Raw genomic sequence first — 25,990 nt, forward strand, 5'->3', positions numbered from 1 at the left:
TCCCCACCCTCCCCTCCCCACCCAGCCCCTCCCTCCCCACCCAGCCCCTCCCTGCACGACGGACGGACACAATAATCCCCTGTGGGGTGGTGGAACCAGTGGGTTCCTACCAGTAATATTGTGCATGTCCTCCTTGTTACATTTTAGATTGCTTTAGAAATCCAAAAGTTGTATTTTATAAGCCATGTTTCGAGCACGTGCCTGGAAGCTTGGGTTTTGTCTGGGCAACTTTTCAGACGGGAATCTTCTCATCACGTTGCCTGGGATGGTTTTATTCGGAATGATTAGTTGAGTCAAATACCCAGTTGAGGCGATAGGCATATTGCTTCAGCAGGTCAGGTTATTGATGGGCTATGAAAGCCTCTTTGAGAAGAGAGATACGTCTGGTATAAAGAAAACATGGCATTTGAAGTAAATGGGTTGTCTGTATTGATGTGTGGATCAGAGACTCTGAACTAATCAGCTAGAAAATAAGTTGCTGGCATTTCAGCACCGGTGTCTGAAACTGATGGAGGGATTTGGTGGCAAGACAGAATAAGCAATGCAGAAGTTTGGAAGAGAACGTTGCAGGCAATTTTATTTTTTATATTTGATCAAGCAGAATCAATCACGCTGGTGTGAGACGTGTGTGTGGGACGTGTGTGTGTGGGATGGGTGTGGCGTGTGTGTGTGTGGGATGGGTGTGGGATGGGTGGGGCGTGTGTGTGTGTGTGGGATGGGTGGGGCGTGTGTGTGTGTGGGATGGGTGGGACGTGTGTGGGATGAGGGGAGGGCCGATTGCTGAGACCGGCATTGGGGCGGTCTCCACGAATCTGCCTCGGGGCAGATGGTGGGAGACTGCGGGGCCAGACCACGGAGGTGGCTGCGTATCTACTGTGCAGCAGCTGCGGGATCTGGTGGGGGGCGGGAAGCATTGGCATCGAAGTGCGGTGGCATCAATGGCTTCGATAAGATGTTGATTATTGAAGACCACACGGGTCATCTGCAACGTTGGACCACAGATGTTAGGTTCATGTGTTCTGTCACGTGAAAACAAATATCGGGCTTAATGGTCTGCCTTTTGAGGTGATTCTGTGGAGGTACTGTACACAATCTATTGTGGCTCCTGGGGCTTACTCCACGTTCCTATGGCAGGGGCTGTAGGAATTGCAGTGGTCGGTAGATGGGCTGACAGCCAACTGACTGATCAAGATTTGAACTTCCCCTCGCCAGATTCCAATTGCGAAGTTAGACATCCTACCGCTGTGCCAATTGGACAACATTTACCAGAAAACCAACACTGATTTCTGAAGAATTCTTAATAATTATTTGGTGTTTTAGTTGACAAATGAATGTATCTTCTCTTGCTTCTACACTCTCAAACCTCATGTTGACAATTCCCCTCTGCAATATACGAAGGCCGCCACGCTGCTTGGTGTTGAAGGGGGATTCTCTGGGTTGAACTGAAGGCCGCCACGCTGCTTGGTGTTGAAGGGGGATTCTCTGGGTTGAACTGAAGGCTGCCACGCTGCTTGGTGTTGAAGGTGGGATTCTCTGGGTTAAACTGAAGGCCGCCACGCTGCTTGGTGTTAAAGGGGGATTCTCTGGGTTGAACTGAAGGCCGCCACGCTGCTTGGTGTTGAAGGGGGATTCTCTGGGTTGAACTGAAGGCCGCCACGCTGCTTGGTGTTGAAGGGGGATTCTCTGGGTTGAACTGAAGGCTGCCACGCTGCTTGGTGTTGAAGGGGGATTCTCTGGGTTAAACTGAAGGCCGCCACGCTGCTTGGTGTTGAAGGGGGATTCTCTGGGTTGAACTGAAGGCCGCCACGCTGCTTGGTGTTGAAGGGGGATTCTCTGGGTTGAACTGAAGGCCGCCACGCTGCTTGGTGTTGAAGGGGGGTTCTCTGGGTTGAACTGAAGGCTGCCACGCTGCTTGGTGTTGAAGGGTGATTCTCTGGGTTGAACTGAAGGCTGCCACGCTGCTTGGTGTTGAAGGGGGGATTCTCTGGGTTGAACTGAAGGCAAAGCAACTCTTGGTAGGAGTTCTACAATCATATTTTCCTCAACATGCTTTTCGCAAGACCTCTGAATCTGCTAACAAACAGCAGACAATGATGGCTATTTGTGCATCCCGGACAATCATCGTCAATGGTACCTTTTACAAACAGACTTTGAGCCTTATCTGTACGATTCTTTTTTATTATTCAAACATAAGAAAAAAAAATGAGGGAAGCAAGCTGTGGATTTCACATCTGATGATGATTGCCTGTGTTGCAATCGAAACGTCGTGAGCATTTTATCGTTTTATTTTTATTATTTTATTTTTTCCCTTCTACGTGACTTTACCGAAAAAAACAATAATATACTATTCTAATCAGTAAGGGAATTGGGTAAGGAGATATGCTCTCACCAAGGCTATTCGCAGCAATATTCGAAGATATTTGCTGAAAATGTGTTAACTCTAGCAACCTTGTTAACCCGTGACACGCCACGGGAGAGGGGGGTTGGGGAGTAGAGTCGAGGACGTAAGGGCGTGGGACAAGTAACGGGAAATGGAAGAGAAAGAATGGGACATAAGAGTAGAAAAGGTTGGAAAATGGAATGGCGAAACGGGGGCAAAGGGTCAGGAGAGGTGAGGATGGGGAGGCTGCGTGTGGGCCCCGGCACCGCTGCACGGAGCGGCGGGGAGAGAGGAACGGTTCGGAGTGGTGGTGGTGGGCACACAGAAGTCACGTGATTCACGGGTCGCTTAAGGCTGCTTTAGATATATACAGATGCAAAAAAAACTATACTTTTGTTTTTTACCCCACTGAGCTAAATATAGCTCTTTTTCTAGACGCGACCTGGCCACAAATTATAGCCCAGTGAAGTGTGGCTTATCATCGCGTGGCAATTTACAGCAGGCAACGACACGCGTCGATACAACCAATAGAAATGAACTACAACGGTGGACGAGGGTCATCACCACGTGATGAAATGAAGAGGTGTGGGAGACGAAGCTTGCGTGTGGAAAGCTGTGCTTGAGAATGAAAAGCAACACACCAAGGTGCTAGAAGAAGGAACGTACTACTTGGGTGTATGCAAAGCTGCTATGGACAAACACATGGTGCAGAAGTATGGTCGTTAACACCTGACAATGTACAACTTAAACAGAGACGTGCACAAAAAAGCGTGGACGAAATGTATGCAGGGAAGTGACACTGAGAGACTATAAGAGGAACACGTCTCGGCAAACAAACACAAATTAGAGATGTCTTGCTGACTGCTAAGATCAGGAAATGGACTTGGCCATGACGTGTTGTGGGAAGTGATGATGGCCGATGGTCAGCACTAGTGACCGAGTGATAACCGAAGGATGGAGCGTGCCCGCTGCGGAGATGGAGCGATGGCATGAGCTGTGCAAGATCGAGATGGATCGTGGCATCGCACGATCGTGATGGATGGTGATGGTTCGGGGAGGCCTTTAACCAGCAGGCGCTAGATCGTGGCTTGTGATGATGGTGCAGAAATTCGAACGGTCTGTCAGTCAGCTGACAGATGAAATCCTTTCCACTTCGTGTCAGTTATAGCGGTTGTTTGACCATACTTCACCATGCTGGTCTTTATTGGGGGTGCCACGGTGGCGAGATATTATTACCTCTTCTGGTATACAGGAGGTCGTGGGTTTGATCCCGACCCCGACCACTGCTGTATATTTTGGAGTTTGCGTGTTGTCCCCGTGGTCGCGTGGATTTTTCTCCGAGTCATCCGGTTTTTCTTTCCATATTTAGAAGCATGCGTTTAGAGTATTTGTCTGCTGTAAATGTCCACATGATAAGCCACTTTTTGAATGATCATTTGTGGCCGGGTCACTTCCGAAAAAATTGCTCTATAGCTCAGTGGGCGTTTTCTGGTGAAATAAAATAGTATTGTGGGTATCACTCACCACTGGTGTTGCCATGGCTAGGAATTGAACTCAGGTTGTTGCGTTCAGAGAGCACTGTTGCCACACCCTTTACGATTCGTATGCTGTGTAACGAATCAAACGTTATCGCTGATCTCACGTCACCACCTGGGCAGTATTTGTCTCCATTGGTGGTCCTGAGCCAGAGAGCCAGTGGTGGAATTTACACATTTCCAGTGTGGGAGCAAAAGGTCACCATGTAGGGCGAGCGCCGATGCACTCGGCCGATGTGGTAGGCGATACCGACCTCCCATGAAATCATATACGCTCAACAAAAAAAAACATGCATTAGATTATAATAAAATGTTATCATGGTTATTTATTCATGGCAGGAATTGTATCGGGATCCCAGGAGGTTTTATGTCAATTTAGCCCGAGGCCACACAGCACTTTGACAAGTGGGTCGCACAACAAAGACGAACATTGTAAATATTTACATCGCATCAGTTATTCCGTATTTGAATGCAATTTGTCTAATTACAGAAACCGTTACTCGAACGACACTTCAACGTGCAAATGTATTGTACTGTACACTGCAATTACACACAGGTCATCGTGCTTCTGAACCACTTCTGTGCCGGAAAACGTACTTTTTTTTGTCAAAACGTTGATAAGCTTAAAACATTTCAACACGATAATGAAAAGAAAATCCAAATAGCATTTGGTGCTTTTATACGAATATACACGTTGAGTGCAGAAGACAATTTTTAAGGAACGCTTTGCTCTCCATTATACGCTTATGTTTGGCAATGCAAGAGCGCCAGTTATGGTCTCCCGCACCCCCGATTAGCACGGTTGGCTACGTAGGGTGCGAAAGAAGTTCAACATACGTATGTACATACATGCACACGAACGTGTGTCGTCCCACTTTGCATCTGCATAGCTGAGGATTTGGTTTCTTTCTTCGATTTTGCCAATGCGATTTCACTCACGTTGCTCAATTCATCAGGCCCTAATCCCAGGGAAACCTTACAGAGGTTGTTTAACACGGTAGGCTTTCGCGACCAATATTATTAACAATAAAGTTTTTTGAGTTAGATCGCGTAAGTATAAATGTGTCGTGACCCTCCACCACCCGACACAGCCAGTAAGGTTTGTCACAGTAAACAACGCCCCAATTAGTTACTACTTCAGCCCACCGGTGTGTTGGAGAGTAGATCCACAACATCTACAAATTGAATACGGCGTTTCAAGGCCCTTTTCGCAGAGGGGGCCTGCGTACGGATGTGTTGGTCGTCGTCGCCAGCACCTCATCGTGAATTACAATGCTTCGTCAATGAACGATACGTAACACAAACAGAATTATCGCCGATGACAAAGCTGGTCTCCGAGAGCCCGAATTTGCTCATGATGAAGGAGGTTTAGCACCTTGGTCAACACTGGTTTTTGGCCGTCGTTAGCAGCATCCACAGCTTTTGTCCTCATGACATACTGTGGATGCTCGCAAAAGCTCCCCAACACACACTAAAAAAAAACAGTTTTTACCAAATTATTTGTGTCTTTCTGTAAAGTCACGTAGATAGGTTCAAAATTAATCAAAATAGACAAAAAAACCACGACGTTTCGATCACAACACAAGCGATCGTCTTCAGGTGGTTTTTTTTATTTCTATTATTTTTTAACCTATCTACGTGACTGCTACATCTGGTCAATTTTGCTGTACGGAGTTGAGACGTGGACACTGACAATAACAGCAACAAAAAGGCTCGAAGCTTTCGAGATGTGGCTGTATCGAAGAATGCTGAAAATCCCATGGACAGCCAAAACCACCAATACACAAGTTCTGCAAGATATGGGCACTGACAGGCAACTGCTGAAGACCATCATTAGCAGGAAGTGTTACTGCCTAGGCCACATTGCCCGAAACGACCACAAATACCAGCTATTAAAGCTAATCCTGGAAGGAAAAATCGAAGGGAAAAAACGACCAGGACGGCCAAAAACGACATGGCTCAGTAACATCAAAACATGGCTACAATTAACAACAGCACAAACTCTACACGCCGTGCTAGACCGGGACCAATATCATCGTGAAGTCGCACACGCCGTTAGGCAGCACTAAAGAAGAAGTGACTTTACCGAAAGATCTAAAGAATATGAATTCTTGCAGTCACGAAAGCTTTAAGTCAAGTTTTTACCAAGGTATGAAAACCTCGTATCGGTCAATTCCTCGTTAAGAATGAGCAATAGGATGACGTCTCTTCCTTGTTAATGTATAGTGATAAATGGGGTGGCACGTGCCCCCCCAATGATCCCTAAATTCGATCGGATCATCGGGGTTTATTAGTAATAAATCAGCATTTTTTGACCTCCATTGCCACTGTGTAGCATGTTATTATGTGCCAGGGACTCTATGAGATGATAGGACAATAGTCTGAGTCCATAATTGGCAATAAGTAACGGCAAAGCAGTTGTAAGTGACTCACAGAATTGTGCGCAGTTACGTATACAGCGCACGACTTCCCTGAAGGCATTCACCTTCAGTGAGCGCGATGACGATCACACAACGCGGTTAGAATTCGACCCTCGCCATTGCCGCACACGCGTCGAATAAAAAGCAAGGAACAAGTCCTTACTTACTAACAACTCCTCTATCATTTTTCATTGCGGAGGGGTTGCCCCCTCTACCTGAAAATCCTGGCTCCGCCATTGGTGATAATATACGGCGCTTTGTCCATCCACTGCTGCATGAAACCTTGTCAGTGCCGCAACAGTCATGGGCGTTGTTTGACCATCCTTCACTGTGCTGCAAAATTAGGGTTAATTCAGGGGTGTTGGTCAGGACTGGTCGGGATACCACTCGACACTGATGTTAGCCGTGACCGCAAAGTGAACTCTCCCCACTGTGCCCCATATTAAATAAATTGTGTGCATGCAACGGCTCCGATATGGTACCAATATTCATCACTGATGATTAGAATTGAGGGCACAGAAGCGTTTCGCTGTACATGGCTGTCTTGATAGATTGTGGGTAATCAGCACGTACGGTATTCGTATATAACCGATTGAAGCAATCCGCTGAGGCAGCGTTATGATTTGGAATTTAACTCGACTTGGTCATGAAAACTCTCGCGAAAAGTGGAAGTTGGGACACGCTCCTGGAGAACTCCGCGTGGGAGGCTCTGGGAGTTGATGGAGTCACCCACTGTGGGTTGTCAGCGGCAAGGAGCCCTTCACCACGCATGGACAGCCTTGCCCCAGTCTATTATCGCGTCGCAAATGTCAATTTAAGACGTGGGCTTTCGCGACCAATATTATTCATATCGACTTTGTTTTTTTTGTTATGTGTGACGAGAACACTGGGGGAGATGGAAGGTTTCAGAGCGAGCTGCTGGCTGACTGCATCACGCGTGTGATGCACGTGCACTGCGTTAGCGTTAATTTTCGAGTTTATTTGTTTAACTCTTTGGTCCTTTCGATAAAGTCACGTAGAAAATGAAATCAAATAATAATATAATACGACGTTTCGGTTGCAACGCAAGCAACCATCATCAGGTAAGAATGAGTGATAAAACACAGACACGGAAACAACATTGGCAGACACATATGCAGAGAGAGACACACACCAAGACACACGGAGCGAGACCTGATGATGGTTGCTTGTGTTGCAACCGAAACGTCGTATTCTATTATGATTTTATTTTCTACGTGACTTTACCGAAAGAACCAAAGAGCAATTCCTGCAGTCACGAAAGCTTCGAACCTAGTTTATTTGATTTGTTACTACGGATGATCTCGTCGAGCACGTTGCCCGGCTATTTTACACCGGGAGGGTGGGGGGGATCCATGGTGCGTGAGCACAGCAGCAGCAACAGCAACAAAAACACAAAATAAAAATATCAACATTGCAGAGAACGAGTGCAGGGCCCCTGAGGAATATTGCACCGCCCCACACGGCCAATTAGTAAGGTTCGTCACGTGAACAAAACGTTCCAATTAGTTACTAGTTCAGCACACCGGTTGTGTTGGGGAGTAAACCCACAACGTTTACAATTTGAGTACGAAGTTTTGCTGGTGATTACAACAACCAGCGTCATCAGGCGAATTTGCCACAATTGTGGCACCTCCAATTAGCACGGTTCGCTACGTTGTGTGAAAGAAGTTCAACATACATACTGTACATTGTGCCTCCTTCAGCAGTTTTTTCTTGCTGTGGTTGTCCCACCTGATGACGATTGCTTGTGTTGCGATCGAAACGTCGCGATCTATTATTTTTCTAGCTACGTGACTTTACCGACAGAACCAACGAGTATGGATTCCTGCAGTCATGAAAGCTTCAAGTCAACATTGTGATTTGAGTCAATGAATTTGAAATACTAATGAGCTTCTTATTTACTCAAGATAACCTCCCTTAAGTATCAAGACTCATACCCAGGAGGGGGTTCTGCGTTTGATAATAATTAGTCTTCTTGGTTCTGTCGGTAAAGTCACGTAGAAGGGAAATAATAAAATAATAAAAATGAACGTAATAAAATACAATTCTCACGACGTTTCGGCCACAACGCAAGCAGCCGTCCTCAGGTGAAGAACAGGTCTGTCCTCGCCTGAGGACGGCTGCTTGCGTTGTGGCCGAAACGTCGTGAGAATGTTATTGTATTATTTTTATTAATTTATTGTTTCCCTTCTACGTGTGCTTTACCGAAAGAACCAAGAAGATGAATCCCTGCAGTCACGAAAGCTTTAAATCGAAATAATTAGTCTCTCCCGTTGCTTCTGGCGCTTAGGTGCTTTCGTTCGAGTGGTGGGCGCTTGACTCGCACTCAGGAGGTTACAAGTTGAACTCCCAGTTGGGAGCCAAGCCGGTCTTCGGCGAGGCTGAGCTCCGTCACGTGAATGTGGAACTTGCGCACCAGCGACGGATACAAGTAAGGATCCTCATCAAGGTCGGCAGCACAGCCGAGCGTACCGAGGAATTAAAAAAAAACATGCTGGCTCCGCAAATGACCACATCTTATCGCATTTATTTTAGCCACTGCCACATTTCCTACAGTGTGTGGCTAGGCGGGCATGCTGCTGTGTAGATTGTTAATCACAGGGGCAAGTGTGGCAATCAAGACACGGGCCCCCTCGTTCCCTCGACTCGAGCGTCGCCTTTGCCACCGTCAGTTCCCTCGTGAAATCGCAAGCCTGGATTGGGGGTCAAAACGTCAACGTCCCAAAAAATGTTTCGTTTAATAAACCGATGCGACTGCGCGCGGAGAAACTTTTTTTTTTCTTTTCCCGCAGCGCTTGAACCGATGGAGAAGTTGCCGAAGTTTTTAATATTTTTAAATTCATATTTTTTTATGTTGTGGTATTGGTTTTTTTGCTGAGTTTTCCAATTCGACGTTATATCTTAGGCGGCTCGTTGTGACCCCCGTGCCTTTTACACGCACACACCGGCCGTGTGAAGGCGCTCTCCCTTCTTGTGGTATATATTTTACAATTTTTTAATAAAAATAACATGTTTGCACGTATGTGCACTCAAGTTTGAGCGCTGTACAGTGTGCGCACTGTGGTGATTGCTATCGGAGCGTGAGGTCGCATGTTCCCACCATATCCTTTCCCCCTTCTCTGTACAACACATTTACCGAGAATGCAATCGATCATTTTTAGAGGTGGCCATTTGTAGTCGGGCTTGGTGGCACTGTACAGTTCAACGTCCCACATCTGCACTCCTCTTATTCACGACTCCGTTTATCCGTGGCACGAATCAGTTCGTAAAGATTCGTATTATTCACAAGTTGATTTCTTTCTATTGTTTCGGCCACAACGCAAGGACGGCTGCTTGCGTTGTGGCCGAAACGTCTTGAAAATGTTATTGTTTTATTTTTATTATTTTATTATTTCCCTTCTACGTGACTTTACTGAAAGAACTAAGAATATACATAGTAGTGGTGTTATAAGGGCCTTTAAAATCATCCACTTGTCACTGGACCATCTCTCACTGTGCGAGGTCTCTTAATCAGCCTCCTGCCGACCATCAATTTGAATTTGGTCCTCTGATAATCTCCGTTTAGGGGCCGTCCATCAATGACGTCACGAGATTTTGGGCGATTTTTGACCCCCCCCCCTCGTCACACGGCGTCACAAAGCTCTGCTTCCCCCCCCCAAATAAAACATGCTTCAAATCGGTCTGTTGTTGTCGTTATAACAATAACGACAACAACAGACCGAGTGAGTTAAATGATTAAATGATGAAAGCGTTTAAAAAAGAGCACTGCTCTACTTTGTAGTCCCGCTGTGTCAGGGCCTGTAATGAAGTCGTGCACTGTGCTTGAGCATGCTGTGAATGTTTCTTAAAGTCTTGTCAAGAGTTTGCGGTTTGATTTAATGGGAAGAGTGACTGCTGCACTGTACACTTTGCCGCCGTGTGGCAAATAGGCGTCGCGGGAGGCGTTTATCGCTTTGGGGTTTCGTGAAACATTTTTTATAGAATTAAAATAATTTGAACAAGAGAGGTTTACTCGGAGGAGCGAGGAGGAACCGCAGACAAGCGGGAAAGGCGGCATCCGGGCAGTTTAATCTGCAGTCCTATATTAAGTAGCAAACACAGACACAGACGAAATGTCTCCTTCACATTTACATCTCCATCTCCAATTGAAAATCACAAGAGCGTTTCTGACGCAGTGCATCAGCTCAGCCTTCTGTGAGTGGGTAATTTCGGCGGCGTTGCTTCAAAACAAGCAAACCCTGAAGCCGGTTTCGGCTCGCGGTGTCTCATTGGCATGAGTCTGGCTCGCTTCAATCAATGGCGGTGAACTGGCGATCTCACAGGGAAGGAGCCATCCCCTTACGGGTTCCCAGTTTGACACGAAATTATAGAACACATAACTCCAAATGATCGTAAATCATCATTTTGGAGAATGTAAATGACAAAATAAATGAGCAACGGTCTCCTTCACATATCCGTTAAATGAACAGTCAATATAATGGTGGGGCTGGAGAGGGGGCCTGAAACCCGGACGCCCTGCCGAAACATCAACGTGCTCGCTCTCCTTCAAACCTTTAACGCTATGGCCAGGAGAGGTCGTACTGGCTAAGTGGAAAGATCGTGAACGCCCACTGCCGCTGTCGCGGAAACAGTGGCGCGGACACCCTTATCGCCCAAAGTGGAGATTGAGCCCTCAAAGACATCGAGCTTCAAGGGAGGGAACGGCGGGAGTTTGAGACCAGGTGCCCCCCCCCTACCTCACCCTTCCTACGAAGCCTACAATGAGGGCGTGGTGCAAAGAGGTCCGGGAGATGGGGACGGGTGCAGAGAGGGGCAGCGCACCCCTCCGCCGGCCACGGCCGTGAGCATTTCATTGAGCCGGTGTGTTGCTGCCGGGCTTGCGATGCGATAAAAAAAAAGTCAATCAAATGTCCCTGACTTACGTTTCTTCTTCTATCCACGCGTTCCACTAAAATGTGAACGAAAGAAAGAAAGATACTTGCAGCGGAAAGGTCGAACGCCCAAATTACCAGCGGCTCGGCAAGGGTGAGGCTAGAAGTCGACATGATCTGACAAAATGTTCATCGGGCGTTTTGGAGTCGTCGATTATTCACCCGCTACCCCCCCCCCGGCTTAGGGAAGGGTGCATCACGCATGTTCAACTCTCTCGCTCGTGATACTAGGGTTTCCCCTTTTTTCTGGCCCCAAAACAGGTGTTAAGATGTTAAAACACCAAACTGAAACCTTTTACGAGGAATCATGTCTGCGTTAACCACAATACTCGTGGTCAGAACGCGAACAAAAAACGTACTTTGATAATATATGCATTGTCTTTGAAATTGATTGGTCCACACCAGAGACAGCTTTCTTTCGTGGTACTGGCAAAGGAGGTCCCATGATGTAGTCTCTCGCTCGTTTTTGACAGTGATGGAAAGTGATTGCTGGCTAATGAATTCTACAGAGCAAACCCCAGTAAGTACCCCCCCTCGCTCAGGACGAGCGACGGCGTCTGTTGAGAGTGCACCTTCAATCAACCTCGCTCTCAGCTGCTGCCAGCGAGCCACTTCTCTTTCTTGTTTTTTCTTCTTCCCCCATGCGAACAACCGCGTGCCTAATGAACGGACGGATGCCTTAATTGCGCCTTGCACGGTCGCGTGCGCGCGCGTGTCTCTGCAGGCTGGGCTGCGCTGATATCCAGTGCTGAGTGGGCCGAAGGCTTGCGGTGTGCATCTCTCTCCAGCCCCCCGAGTGACCTTTTCTGCTCAAGAAGCTTCGTCTCCCAGCTCGCGCGTCAGTCCAGGTGAGGTGCTCGCACCGACGCCCAGTCGTTGTGCACAGAATTCCATCGACTCTTGACTCCCGGTTTGCAGAGGGAGGGAATTAAACAAAAAAAAACACACGGCCGTGGCTGAGCGTCACATCGCAGAGCTTAGCAGTGCCGTGATCGCAGGCTCGATTATTGGCAGACAGCCACGGTTAAGCCAGGTACTCAGCAAGTGCTTTGGTGAGATTTATTATAGCAGTTCGGTCGCAAAAGAAAGTGCAAATTTCGTCATCGAAATTTGGTTTCAGGTTCAGAAATTGTGCGTTTTGATGAAGAAGTAATGTCTGCATTACTCCACATCTCAGAAAGCTGAACTTTAACAAGGCAACTGCAAATAAAGCTTCGTAGCCTTCGAAACGTCATTAGGTTGGGAAATTTGAGTTGGGAACAGAACATGGAGCCGCATGCCTTGCGGATGTAATCAGGAGGATGACGTTTTGAGCGGTGAGACCTGTGTGCAGAAAAGGATGGCAGATTACTGAGACAGGCTTGCAGTGTCACCCACAGTTCATAAACCAAGTAGAACACCTTAAATCAGATAGGTGGTTGTGAGGATCACGATAATGATGATGACTGGACCTTGAATGTCAGGTGTTAACAATGGAACACTTGAGAGAATGGGCAAAATGAAGGCGATCGGGCATAGTGTGGTGACATCAGCAGCATCTGTCTAAATTGTCGACCATATCTGAGTAATGCCAGCACGTGTCGCATGGTTCCCACGGTCATGGAAAATTCTTGGAAAAATGTTTGTCGTGGAAAGTAATGGAAAATAAATAGAAAATGGTAAAAAAGTAATTGAAATGTCACCCCAGGTAACCATTTCAGATTGCTGGATTTTTAGAATGATGGCTTTGGCAATCTTCCAGTTTGCTGATTTCTCTAAATATGGATTTAACTACACACTTTCAGACCTTTTTCACTGTTGCTGTACTCATGCTGGCGTCAACTCTACCACGTTGCGGTCGGTCACTGTCTGAAGACCTGAACTTCTGTCCTACCGGACTAAAAATGCCCTTGTTGAAAACTGTAAGACTGAAAAGGTGTGGCACCCTTTGTTGCCACGGCTATACTAACGGCCTCTTGTTCGCTAGGCGTCTACAGCTGTCCGCTGTGTATGTCCTCTGGTAATCAGAATCTTCATTTACCCTGGAGAAATCCGATGAGCTTTGAATCTCTTTATAACAGATGTCCAGTAACTTGTGTCCAGTACCTGGTGGGGAGACAACGGTTCTGACCACACCCCCATCGCCTCGTGTGCCTTCTTCATAGGTGCTCTCTAACGTCACTTGCCCCAACAGCCTGTTAGAGGCTCTCCGGGGGGCACTCTTTGCCATTATGTAATAATTTGACAATCCAGGTGCACGATTGTTATGCAGTATAATTTTCCCGAAGTGGCCAGCAAAAATCTAGGGAACTGTATTTATACGCATAAAGCAATTTTACAATGACATAATTGTGCACCTGGATATGTACATAGCATTGGGTAGGCCTAAAATGTCATTTATTTAGCGTTTGTAAACTCGAGCGGTGTCTTTGAACGAGCGCAGACAAATTGAAGCGGCCCCTTCTTCTTAGTCCATCTTGTCGCGAGGGTGCCTGGTCGGTGAGGTGGCTTCTGAAACACGAGCGTCTTGCAAGTGAGGTGTTCACCGTATCAAGTCGTCGCCGTGTTCTATCCCAACAACAACAACCGCCATTCGTCACTAAATGGCGGTGACGTCATCACGACGCTTGTGCCAGGCTATGTGCACCTTGAGGCCACGTGAAGTGTCGAACGCCCGCTGGCAGGAGGTCATGGGGCAGACCCAGCAGGTGCCACGGGTCGACTGACTGAGATGACCGAGATGACTGGCTGATGCACCACCTGTGCCCCCTACTGTGCCAAATTGCTGTGCTTTAGCCACCTGGCGCTCCGCTCGTTGTTGTGAGCGTCGCTCCTCCGCCCTCCGTTGTTGTTGGAGGGCGACTGCCTCCAACTGCCCAGTAGCAGCAGCGTCCTTCACGAGCCTCCTCCATTGAGGCCGATCTCGACACCGCTGGTACCAGCGGACATGCACACACACGCAGAGCACGTGGGAGTGGGGGAGTGGCGGGGGGAGGGGCGGGGGGGAGGGGCGGGGGGGTGCATCTTCAATATACTGTAATTATAGGTGACATTTGATCTGCTTTGTATTCAGAAGTGTGGATTATTTTTGTTGTTGTTGACCGTCAGGGTGTTTTTGAATTCCCCATTCATTCAATCCATTCATCATCGTCGTCATCATTTACTATCATTAATTTCGCTTTCACCGAATTCACACATCTTCACAGATTTTTGCCATTGCTTCCTCTCATCTATTTCATTCACCGCATCTCCACCATTGCATTCATACGTTGTGCCATTGTTAATCCTTTGTAAAGCACCTTTGTGAAGGTGCTATATACATTGTGTTAAGATAAGATTCTTCACGAGGCCAATTGAAAGGTATAATTAGTCGCCTTTATGTGTCTGTTGCTGTCTTTAACCATTAGTAGCTGGGTGACTTGTTTAGTTAAACCTGCCTGGACTTGCTTGTTCGGCTGTCGAGTTAAAGTGGGTGGAACAGGTGGCTGAGGACAAAGAGGCCATCGTGAAATGTTGATCAATGTTGTCATGAATGTGATCAATATTCCCCCGGTGTTACAGATCCAACTTGCCGACCGTTTAAACATTAAAGAATGTCGGCAAGGAAAAACGAGCAAAATGTCATGGAGAAGTCATGGAACAACATTCAGATTTGTGTCGGAACTCCGTCTGTGCAATTGAGGGGCGTGTAACACACGGAGAACCGCTCCTCGTAATGTACGTATGTATGTTGAACTTCTTTCGCTCCGTACGTAGCCAACCGTTATCATCGGAGGTGCGGGGGAAGGGAAGCTAACTAAACAGAAAAAGCAGTTTAAGGAAATGAGTTTTTAATCTACGTGTAAAAGTGCATAGCTCCATTGGTGTTCTTAATATCGGAAGGAAGAGCGTTCCAGACGGCCGCAGAAGCGCATCTGAAAGCGCGCGATGCGGTGACCGCCTTTGTTCGATGGCCAACCAGAAGCCGCCGCTGCTGCGAGGATGACCGGAGTTCACGTGATGGTTGATGCTCCTGGATGAAATCAGCGAGGTGTTGTGATTGCCGTTTGAGAAAGTCCAGAAGTGGTTTTCTGGCCTAGTTTCTAATTGACGTCCCCTAACATGTGATATCGTGCTGACTGAAAGACGTTTGGGAAGTAACTCTTGACAATCTCAGGTTTAGAGATCAGTCTCCTTGAGAATTGTGCGTTATTATATTCACCTAATAAATGATTATTCATGCACTTAGATTTGATGGTGTACAGCACATGCACTGTGAGCACATCATTAAATGACCCCCTGTTCACTCCTTAATTGTAATTCGGTTGTATTTAGATCCTTAATTCGCCATTCCTAATCTGTATTATTGCTACCGGTTTGGTACAAAGGGACATTACGCCGTACGCCGACACGACATGGGGAGGCCTTCATCCAGCAGTGGATTTAAAACAGTGGTAAGTACAATGATCTAAATCTTGATTTAAAACTTTCGTGACTGCAGGAATTCATACTCTTGGGTCTTTTGGGCAAGTCACGTAAATAAAAATTAATAGATCACGACGTTTCGATCGCAACACAAGCGACCGTCTTCAGGTGAGAGAGAGAGAGAGAAAGCTGCTTAGCAGTCATTGGAAGGACGTGATTAACCAGGTAAAGTCTTAACTTGCTATGATGTTTCCATCCTTTCTACCGATGTTAACTGACTCTGAGTTTCATTACTAGGTTGGATGTCTTTGTATTGACAGGCTGGGTGTCCACTGCCCCAGCCTCTGTGGTTGGACCATCTCTAGCTCCACCCACCTACCTTGATGCACCCGTCTCAGGCCTAACAAAACCTTGCCTCAGGAGCTTTATCTCTCTCTGGCCTGAAGACAATTGCTTGTGTTGTGATCAAAACGTCGTTATCTATTTTTTTTATCTAGTTGAGTCTCGCTGTTTGTTCGAAAAAGAGATACCTCCGTCACGATTTTTATTTGTTGATTATTTTTTTCAGGGGCGCCACAGTCGAAAAAAAATGTTGACTACCTTGCCTGGTTTACAGGAGGCCGTGGGTTCCATCCCGACCCAAACGCCTGTATATTTCGAGTTTTCATGTCTCTCTCCCGGGGTCGTGTGGATTTTTCTCCGGGTCCTCCGGTTTTCCCCCCCCACGTTTAGAAACGTGCATTTAGGATATTTGGCTGCCAGAAATTTCCATGCGATAAGCCACTTTGTTGAGCTGTCATATGTGGCCAGGCCGCTTCTGAAAAAGAACTTTAAAGCTCAGTAGGCCAATGGCAGAGCCAGGATTTTCAGGTGGGGGGGGGCAACCCCTCCAGCAATGAGAAATGATAGAGGAGTTGTTAGTAAGTAAGTACTTGTCCTTTGCTTTTTATTCGACACGTGTGCGGCGATGGCGCAGCCATCGATTGAGGGTCGAATTCGAACTGTGTGTGATCGGCATCGCGCTCGCCGAAGGTGAATGCATTCAGGGAAGTCGTGTACTGTATACACAACTGCGCACAATTATGTGAGTCACTTATAACTGCTTTGCCGTTACTTATTGCCAATTATGAACTCAGACTATTGTCCTATCATCTCAAAAGAGTGCCTGACACGTAATAATATGCTACACAGTGGCAGTGGGGTCGCAAAATGCCCATTTATAACTAATAAACCCCAATGATCCGATCGAAATTAGGGATTTTGATCGGATCATTGGGGGGGGGGGGCACGTGCACCCCACACCCCCCCACTGGCTCCGCCAGTGCAGTTGGCTTTACCTGATAAAATAAAATAGTTTAGTTTAGTTCATAATTCTTATTGCTTGTGATGAACAGAACTCGAGAACCCAGATAAAACCCACGTGTGCACAGGAATACCAGTCACAATCCATGAGGAACCCACTTGCTCTCCTGCCATCTACCGGTCACCCCCTCGCAGCCCAGCAAGTCTCACAGCAGTCGATGATCTCTGTGGGGTCCACCAATCCCTGCCCCCAAAAGCGGTGGATGACATGCGCATGCCTCCGCGTCGGACAATGGATAGAACATGCCAATTAATACAGTACACCCGTGTGTTGGAGAGTAAATTCACAACATGTAATTTTTTTTACTATTTGGCTGTGTCGGGCGGTGGCGGGTTTAACGGCACATTTATTTTTACGCGATCTAATCCAAAAACCTCTTTTCACGGATAATATTGGTCGCGAAAGCCTGCGTGTTAAGTTAAATTATAAAAGGTTGCCGTCACTGCACTTTGGGAAGATTTGTTCTTGTGAGGACAAACAAGACGGGGTCGCCCTGGCAGTGCATGTAAACGCTTTTATTTTGTCGTTACGCAAACACCGGTCAACCCTCGCAGCAGCGGCAGCTTTCGGGCTGGCCATTGAACATAGACAGTCTGTAGCGCTCTTCCTTCCGACATTATGAAGCCATCGGAGTGATGCACTTTTACATCTGGATTGAAAATTCATTTCTGTAGAACTGCCATTTGTGTTTAGTTTATTTTCCTTCCTCCGCACCGACGATTAGCTCGGTTGGCTCCGTACGAACATATATACATACGTAGCACTCTGGGTCCTTGAAGGGTTTCTCTGGTACTCAGTAGCTACTATATTCATCTGGTTATTTAAAAACTGATCATCACAAAACATTTAAAATGCAATTCTCATCAGGCCCCATGGTGCTAAGTGCCGTCTCCAGCTCTTATAATCCACTCGAGCTTTCTGGCCTCTCTGCCTATGCGCTCTGAAGAAGGGCCATGGCCTGAAACGTTGCAGATTTTTCATTTATTCTTCTGAAGGCCACAGGGTTGTTGAAGAGTGTAGGGTGTTTTTTTGTTGTTCACTATGCTTGTGTACCACTGCCAACGAAGCAGTAGCATCACCTAATCATTTGTCCTGCTAAGGGTGTTTGTCGCATGCCAATCGTTGCTATGAGGCAGAATTAATTGTAAATTAAAATGTAACAGGATGGAGCGTTTACACCAGGGGTCGGCAACCAAAATAACAAGAAGAGCCATTTCTTTCCAATTCGGTACAAAATTCAGTATTTCAAGAGCCGCAATGCATCTGAGTACATACTGTACATACGTACATATTGTCAAGAAGCAGCCCGTAAAGAGCCACATGCGGCTCCGGAGCCGTAGGTTGCCGACCCCTGGTTTACACCAACTCATTAGCCACTGCGCTGAGCCACCAACTCGCTGCACTTGAGAATCCACTTTTATTGCGGGCGGCTGCCGGGATTCGAACCGAGGATCGCATCTGTGCCATCTCAGTGCTCCGTGACTTCTCGAGCCACCCAGCAATCTTCTCCCCCCCCCTCCCCCCCCCCATGGCTATTTTGATCACGGAAACAGACGAAAGTTTTTTGACTTTCGACTATTTTGGCAGCCTGGCGGGTTTGCGAGTCTTCACAGCCTGTTGGGATTCCGCGTGGCTCCGCCAGGTCAATCATGAAAGCGCCTGCCCACAATATGTAGACCACTCGCAGGCCTCCGCTGCAGGGAGGGGTAGCTCCAGCACTGGCTCGGGGCCGCCAACGGTGGCGAGATGTTAACTACGTCGCCTGGTGTGCAGGAGGTCGTGGGTTCGATCCCGACGCCTGCTGTATATTTGGAGTTTGCGTGTTCTCCGCGTGGTTGCGTGGATTTTTCTCTGGGTCCTCCGGTTTTTGCCTACAAATTTCTAAACATGCGTTGACTGACATAATACATTTCTACGTGAAAAGCCACTTCGTTGAGCTATCATGTGTGACAGCCAAGTCCTTAACTGGTGATAGATAAAAAAAGTAAAAACTGCGATCAGAATTTCCCCACACTCATATGAGACACCAACTTTGAGAGTAGCGAAGTTCCCAATCGTAAGATCGTGAGCTCGTTAGGTTGGTGCGTGGCCCGGAGGTCATCCCAGCACCGAGCCGGCATCGCCGAGATGATCTGTCCAAATACAGGCAGGCACTTGTGATGAAGCTGGGTTCTCAGGCGTAGGGAGGTGATGGTCTCAGTGTGGTTACCAGTGACTGTACAACAATCTATCACGTTAAATTTGGTTTAAAATGTCAGCTCTGAGAATTAAAACATTTCGGTTTGGCTGTCATGTGACGGACAATTACTGGTCATGGCAGAGCGAGTGGGAAGGTGCTGTACCATACTGTGTGAAGGGATTTCAGAGGCAGCTCTGTGGTGTATCATTCCGTGGGCCATTCTTTAACAAAAAGGTTTGCCTGCGACTTGAAGTATCCAATCGTATCTTTCATCTCATTTGTACTGTCGGATATATATGATGCAAAAGAAGTTCAACATACATGCAGTTGGGGAAAATTACACTAAAAATATACGCAGATTGTCAGACCATATCCTGGAGAGAGTGAAATCAGCTGAGGCATCAGCATCGGTGTCCGATTCCTCATTGCCTTCACCTTCATCTCCCCGTGGTTGGCAAATGACCACCTCGTTGAGGCAGCGCCACCTGACCCGGAGCGCGTGTGACGAACGCACGCGGTAGCCTCTCCCGCCGCAGGAGGGGCGAAATGGCGAGCGAACGAACTAACGAGCGATTGAACGCTCGGCTCGGGCTCGCAGGAAACGCCGCCGACATGGGCTGTGCCAAGAGCAAGGACAGCGACGAGTCGTCGGCCGTGGACTGCCGGCAAGATGCGCACGCTGGCAACGAGCGCTGCCGCTACGGCGCGGGCAACGCCTACATCGTGCAGAACAGCTGCGCCGTCCCGCAGATGTCGAGCCCCGGCACTTACCAGGGCGCCAACATCTCGTGCCCCACGCAGCCCAGCGGAATGATGATGGGCGGCTCCATGATGCCCTTCACGGGCACGCTGTCCAGCCAGCGCAGCCACTACCAAGGTGAGCGGTGTCAGATGGCACGGGTGGCCTTCCTGGGAGCTTGAGACGGATTCACGTCCATCTGTTGAGGGTAGTGGATATGGTCAGCGAGCGAGTCAGTCGCTTGACCACGGCTGCCCTGACGATGATGTTCACTCCCATCACAGAGCCAGCTCGAGTACCATGGAGACCAGCTGTCATCATGGAGGTAATTCTGGCGCCATGGTGGCGAGATGTTAACTACCTCACCTGGTATACAGGAGGTCGTGGGTTCGATCCTGACCATGCCACCTGCTGTATATTTTGGAGTTTGCGTGTTCTCCCCATGGGCGCGTAGATTTTTCTCTGGGTCCTCCGGTTCTCCCCCCCCCCACGTTTAGAAACAAGTGTTGAGATTATTTAGCTGCAATACATTTCCACGTGATACGCCACTTAGTTGAGCTATCGTTTGTGGCCAGGTCGCTTCTGAAAAAAGAGCCATACAGCTCAGTGGGCTTTACCTGGTAAGATAAAAATGTGTAGTTCGTGATGCATTGTTCTTTGATAAGGCTTTGTTTTTCGTGACAGTCGAGGTCATGCTGTCATCACAGCCAAGTGCCATTGATGCCACTGCACCCCAACAATCGCCATATCCCCCAGCTGTTGCACGATCTGTAGCTGGCCATCATGGTCTGCTCTTGTAGTTGCGTTGCTGCCAATCTGGATTTAGGCCTCGTGCTAAAGCCCAGGTGGCTCAAATAAACAACGTTCGTGAAGCTATAAAGATCCGGCCGAGCGGTGCTGCGATCAGTTTGTCTCGTCGCAAATTCGGTGTTCAATTCGGCCAATCGTCCATCCCCCCAGGGTCGATTAAACGAGTGATAATTTATGGGAAGCCGTCCGTGGTCGTCCCGTGGATATACTGGTCCCGGGCATGGGAATGTGGAATCTCCAACATCGGCCCAGGATCACGAGTGGAGGTTAGAGCTTATAAATGCGTCACTGAGGAAAGGAATTGTTTCGCGCAGGAATTCTGGTCGTGGAAATTGCATGCGCAGCTCGTCGCATGTTACATCTCCTGCCTCCGCACTTACACAGCCATTAGTCACAAACTAAACGTGCGCAAAATACCAGTTTGACTTTCTATGATTCATCACTGCGAGGTGTACTTAACGAGCACGCGGGTGTGGTGTGCAGGTCCTAATGGAGATCCGCTGTAATGGGTTTTTCCACCAGTATTATGAATGTACGTAGAGGTGCTCTGCGCCTTGTCTGAGCGGGTGACAACCTCGGCATTGAAACGTTAACTATTGCGGACAAGGTATTTGGTAGTGACTTCGCAGTGGTTGATTATAGCGTCCGTGTATAGCACAGAGGACGCAGGCAAAGGTCGTAATCACTTGTACGTTGTCTTTTTAACCAAGTGGTACTCCTCAGGGCTGTTCACGTGTATTTGCTGTAGGATTTGGAGTTTATTCTGATATGTTGATTTTAAGCTTTCGTGACTGCAGGAATCCATACTTTTTGTTTTTTTCTGTAAAGTCACGTAGGTAGAAAATAAAATAAATCACAACGGACGCTTGTGATGCGCCCGAAACGTCGTGATTTATTTTATTTTATACCTACGTGACTTTATTCTGATATGTTACAACGGATAATCCCGTTGAGCCGGGTGCCCGCGCGGTGACTGAACCTGCACTCAGCCTCTCACCCGGGCTGATTCGGTGCCGGAAATGAGTCCGTGATGTGTGACGGGAACAATGGGGGAGATGTAAGATTCCAGCGCATGCTGCTCCTGCTGACTGCATCACACGTGTGTGCACCATGTTAGCCTTACATTTTTTGTTTTATTTGATTCGTCGCAACAGATGGGTCGGTTGCCCGGCTATTTTACACCCCGGGGGAGATCCGTGGTTGCGCGAGCACAGCAGTGACAACAACAAAACCAAAAAGGACAAAAATATCAACGTTGCCGAGAACGAGTGCAGGGTCCCTGAGGAATAGCGCGCGACTGGCGGGCGAGGCGTTTAACGGTCGTAAATGAATGACGCGACCAATCAATAAAAACAATGGCGGTGACATAATATGAGAGCAAGAGGCGCCAGAAAGTGTGAGGTGCGGCTGCAGGTCAGCTCTGCGTGTTGGTTTAATGGGGAAGTCGAGAGGGAGAGTGAAGGGAGGGAACCAAGCTGAAAATGAGCTGCGGGGACATTCTAAAAAAAAACGTGGAGCAGCAACGCGGAGAGACTTTTTACCGAACAAAGTTTTTTGGCCACTTTTTGTTTGCATGTGCACCGCAAGTACTGTGTGTGGTTTATGCAGACATGATCCCTTGAAAAAAGGTTTCCGTTTGGTGTTTTAACATCTTAACACCTGTTTTATTGCCATGAAGGGTAACACTTATTCGTCTACGGAGGCACTTTTGTTTGTTGAAAACAGTTGGTGAAGCTGCTGAAATAATGGCGTTATGGCCATTGGTGCCACTTATTATTATCATCATCTTCATCATCAACAACAACATTCTAATCTACATCCCATAGGTTTGGCAAGGATGGCAGCAATTGGGGGAGAAGTCGGCACTTATTTTCCAATTACTCGAACTGGTCCCATGGCATAAATTCGGAATGTTTCCACCACTGGCTCGGCATTCGCAATGGGAATGAGCACCACCCAAGGCTCGTTTGGAGTGTGGCGATGCTTTCGCTTTGTTAATGATCAACATTGGATTTGCGGCCGCAATACTGAAAATGAAAACTATTATTTTTTTTCCTTTACATTTCTGAAATTTAAAGTGTCCCTCTGATCACTGTAGAGAGGGACGTGCGGTTAGTATTGATTTGTTTTAGTAGCCCTTGCCAGTGCTGAAAACTCTGCAATTCCTTTGTGGGTGATAAGTCTGCTCACGAAACAACCACAGCGGACTTCTCACAAAGTGGTGCTCACTTTATTTTATGGACTCGGAAGGAATGATAACACTGTGTGACAAAGTGTTTGTCTTGATCCCCGACAGGCATTCCGACATATGCCTTGTAGGCCTCACACATCTTAGCAGATGCTTCCACAGACATAGCAAAATGCGTGTGCCGGATGCTTACAGCCTCTTGATGCCATCTCAAAAAAATGCAGATATGTCCACTTAGGCAGCTGGAACTAAACTGAACCAGTGGGCTTAAGGCCCCTGTTTTTATGCTACTATTTATATTACTGGAAATAATGTTCTAGAAGTTACTCCAAGTTTACTCAGCACTGAATCTATCTGAAATGTTCTGGAAAATAGGTACATTTCAAAATATCACTGTCCTGGTCACAAAAGCAAAGTTTGTGGGAAATAATAGCCATTTTCGATACTTTTTAGGCATGAGCAATTACGAAGTAAGACTTACGACCCCGGAACAAACAAAAAATGTGTTACACAGTTTTGTCATTCCTTCCAAGTCCATAAAATAAAGTGAGCAGCACTTGGAGAGAAGTCCATTGCGGTTGTTTTATGAGCAGACGTATCACCCAGGAACAGAAATTGTGTTACATAGTGTAATATAAGTATTACCTTCGAGGATTTTATCTCACAGTCATCCTTTGGGCGCCAATGTGGTGAGATGTTATTTTCCTTGCCTGGTATACAGGAGGTCGTGGGTTTGATCCCAATCCATACTCCTGTATATTTGGAGTTTGCATGTTCTCCCCATGGGCACGTGGATTTTTCTCCGGGTTCTCCGGTTTTTCCCTCCACGTTTAGAAACCTGCATGGAGAGTATTTGGCTGCTATAAATGTCCACGCGATAAGCCACTTCGTTGAGCTGTCATTTGTGGCCAGGTCGCTTCCGAAAAAGAGCTACATAGCTCATTGGCCTTTACCTGGTAAATAAAAAATAGTTTAGTTTAGATAATAATTAGTGATGCATGTGATGAGAAACCAAATAAAACCCACGTGTGCACAGGAATACCAATCACAATCCATGAGGAACCCACTTGCTCTCCTGCCATCGACCGGCCACCCCCTCACACCCCAGCAAGTCTCACACCAGTCGATGATCTCTGCGTGGTCCACCAATCCCTGCCGCCAAAAAGCGCTGGATGACATGCGTGCGCCTCCGTGTCGGACAACGAGTAGAACATGCCAATTAATAGCTCAGTGGGCCTGACCTGGCAAAATAAAATAAAATAATTCGTTTAAAATGGGGAAACATGGAGGTGGCCAGGTGGCCCAGAGGTCAAAGTGCTGAGCTAGCAGTGCTGAGATCCCACGTGGTGAAGTGTCGAGTTTGTGGCCCTCAGCCTGCTCACCACTGACTGAACAGCAACAGCAAAAAATCTATCGCAGTGAAATTGTAACTCGGTTCCGCATTTAATTTTACTAAATTGCAGCTCGCTTGAGAATTCGAAAACATTGCTTTCGCTTTAAATTTCGATTTAAAGCTTTCGTGACTGCAGGGATTCATCTTCTTGGTTCTTTCGGTAAAGTCACGTAGAAGGGAAGTAATAAAATAATACAAATAAAACATAATAAAATGAAATAATTCTCATTATTTCATTTTATTAATTCTCATTATTTCATTTTATTATGTTTTATTTATATTATTTTATTACTTCCCTTCTACGTGACTTTACCGAAAGAACCAAGAAGATTGCTTTCGCTGTCGTGGGTTAAACTGTGTTCTCTGTGGCAGCGTGGGTGGGAAAGTTCGACGGCATTTTGTGTGGAACAGAGGCCACTTAAATGGATTTCAGATATTCACTTCAGCGGGCATTACTTTTACACGGAGGGTTCTACCACTCTTTGAGAGATGCCAAAAGGGTACTTCATCCCATTACGTGGCGGATAACACAATTATGATAATATTGGGCCAAAAAAGACAGGGAAAAAGATTGTGAGGTACATTTTAACTGCAGCACGAATCAGCTGTGTGTATATATGTCAATATCCCACACCTCCCTCTCTGCCTTCTAATTGTGAGACCTGTTTCTGTGTGCTCCGACAGAGGGAGTCACGTTCTTCGTGGCCCTGTTTGACTACAGCGCGAGGACCCCTGAGGACCTGAGTTTCAAGAAGGGCGAGAAATTTCAAATAATCAACTCGTGAGTGAGGGTTCTCTTCATCTGAACCACACGATGTCACGAATTTATATTTTTTGAAAGACGGTTTAGCAGTGCTGCTATTTTGCTTTGGGTGCCCTCATTGGTTTTGGCTGCTGTTCGTAGCCGCGTCGCTCTCTTTTCTTCCTCCCCGTGCATCTCTCGCTCACTCGGCCTCTCGCTTCTGGCCCCGCCTACTCCCCCCCACCCGCCCAGTCCCTGGCGTCCACGAGGCGCCCTCCCCCTCGCTCCCTATCCCCCCCCTCCGTTCCCCCCCCACCCCCCCTCTTTAACTTATATAGCCTCCTGGCATCTCTCCCACTTTAGTATAAATGTTCTTGCTGTGGTGTTCACACCTGATGATGATTGCTTGTGTTGCAATTGAAACGTCGTGATTTAATTTAGTTTACTTTTATTTTTTATTTTATTTATAATTTTCTTTACCTACGTGACTTTACCGAAAGAACCAAGAATACGGTTGCATAATACTGGTAGGAACTTCCTGGTTACACCAGCCCACAGGGGATTATTGTGTCCGTCCGTCGTGCATCCAAAAATGGGAGGGGTGGGCCTGGGTGGAGAGGGGAGGGTGGGGAGGGGCTGGGTGGGGAGGGTGGGCAGGGGCTGGGTGGGGCTGGGTGGGGGGTGGGAGGGGTGGGGTTGGGTGGGGAGGGGGCTGGTCACCCCGTGGTGCCCTTATAAGACTCAACGTTTAACCTACTCACGCCGGCTTGTGCCCGGCCTCACAGTCGGCCATATTTGCGGAATACACCACGCCGCCATTGACCGAGCAACCCAACGTTCCTACAAGCTCCCACCGCAGGAATGTGTTGAATGACTTTTGCTTAATGAATTTCACCGTTCAGCCAA

General features: G+C 47.4%; 1 protein-coding gene across 4 annotated transcripts in view; it reads left to right on the plus strand.

The window, feature by feature from the left end:
* LOC144938457 (tyrosine-protein kinase Yes-like) overlaps positions 1–25,990 on the plus strand; it is a 100,564-nt gene that overhangs the window by 56,551 nt on the left and 18,023 nt on the right. For 3 of the 4 annotated variants that reach the window (XM_078866276.1, XM_078866278.1, XM_078866277.1), the window contains 3 exons: positions 12,012–12,135; positions 19,811–20,089; positions 25,027–25,123. In XM_078866276.1, coding sequence (XP_078722402.1) covers positions 19,825–20,089; positions 25,027–25,123 — 362 coding nt within the window. In that variant the 5' untranslated portion in view covers positions 12,012–12,135; positions 19,811–19,824. Of the gene's footprint in view, positions 1–8,664; positions 8,788–12,011; positions 12,136–19,810; positions 20,090–25,026; positions 25,124–25,990 lie in introns of those variants that run through there. The other variant, XM_078866279.1, reaches the window with a different exon arrangement.

Source organism: Lampetra fluviatilis, chromosome 22 (genome assembly GCF_964198595.1).
Source record: "Lampetra fluviatilis chromosome 22, kcLamFluv1.1, whole genome shotgun sequence".
Taxonomy (NCBI): Eukaryota; Metazoa; Chordata; class Hyperoartia; order Petromyzontiformes; family Petromyzontidae; genus Lampetra; species Lampetra fluviatilis.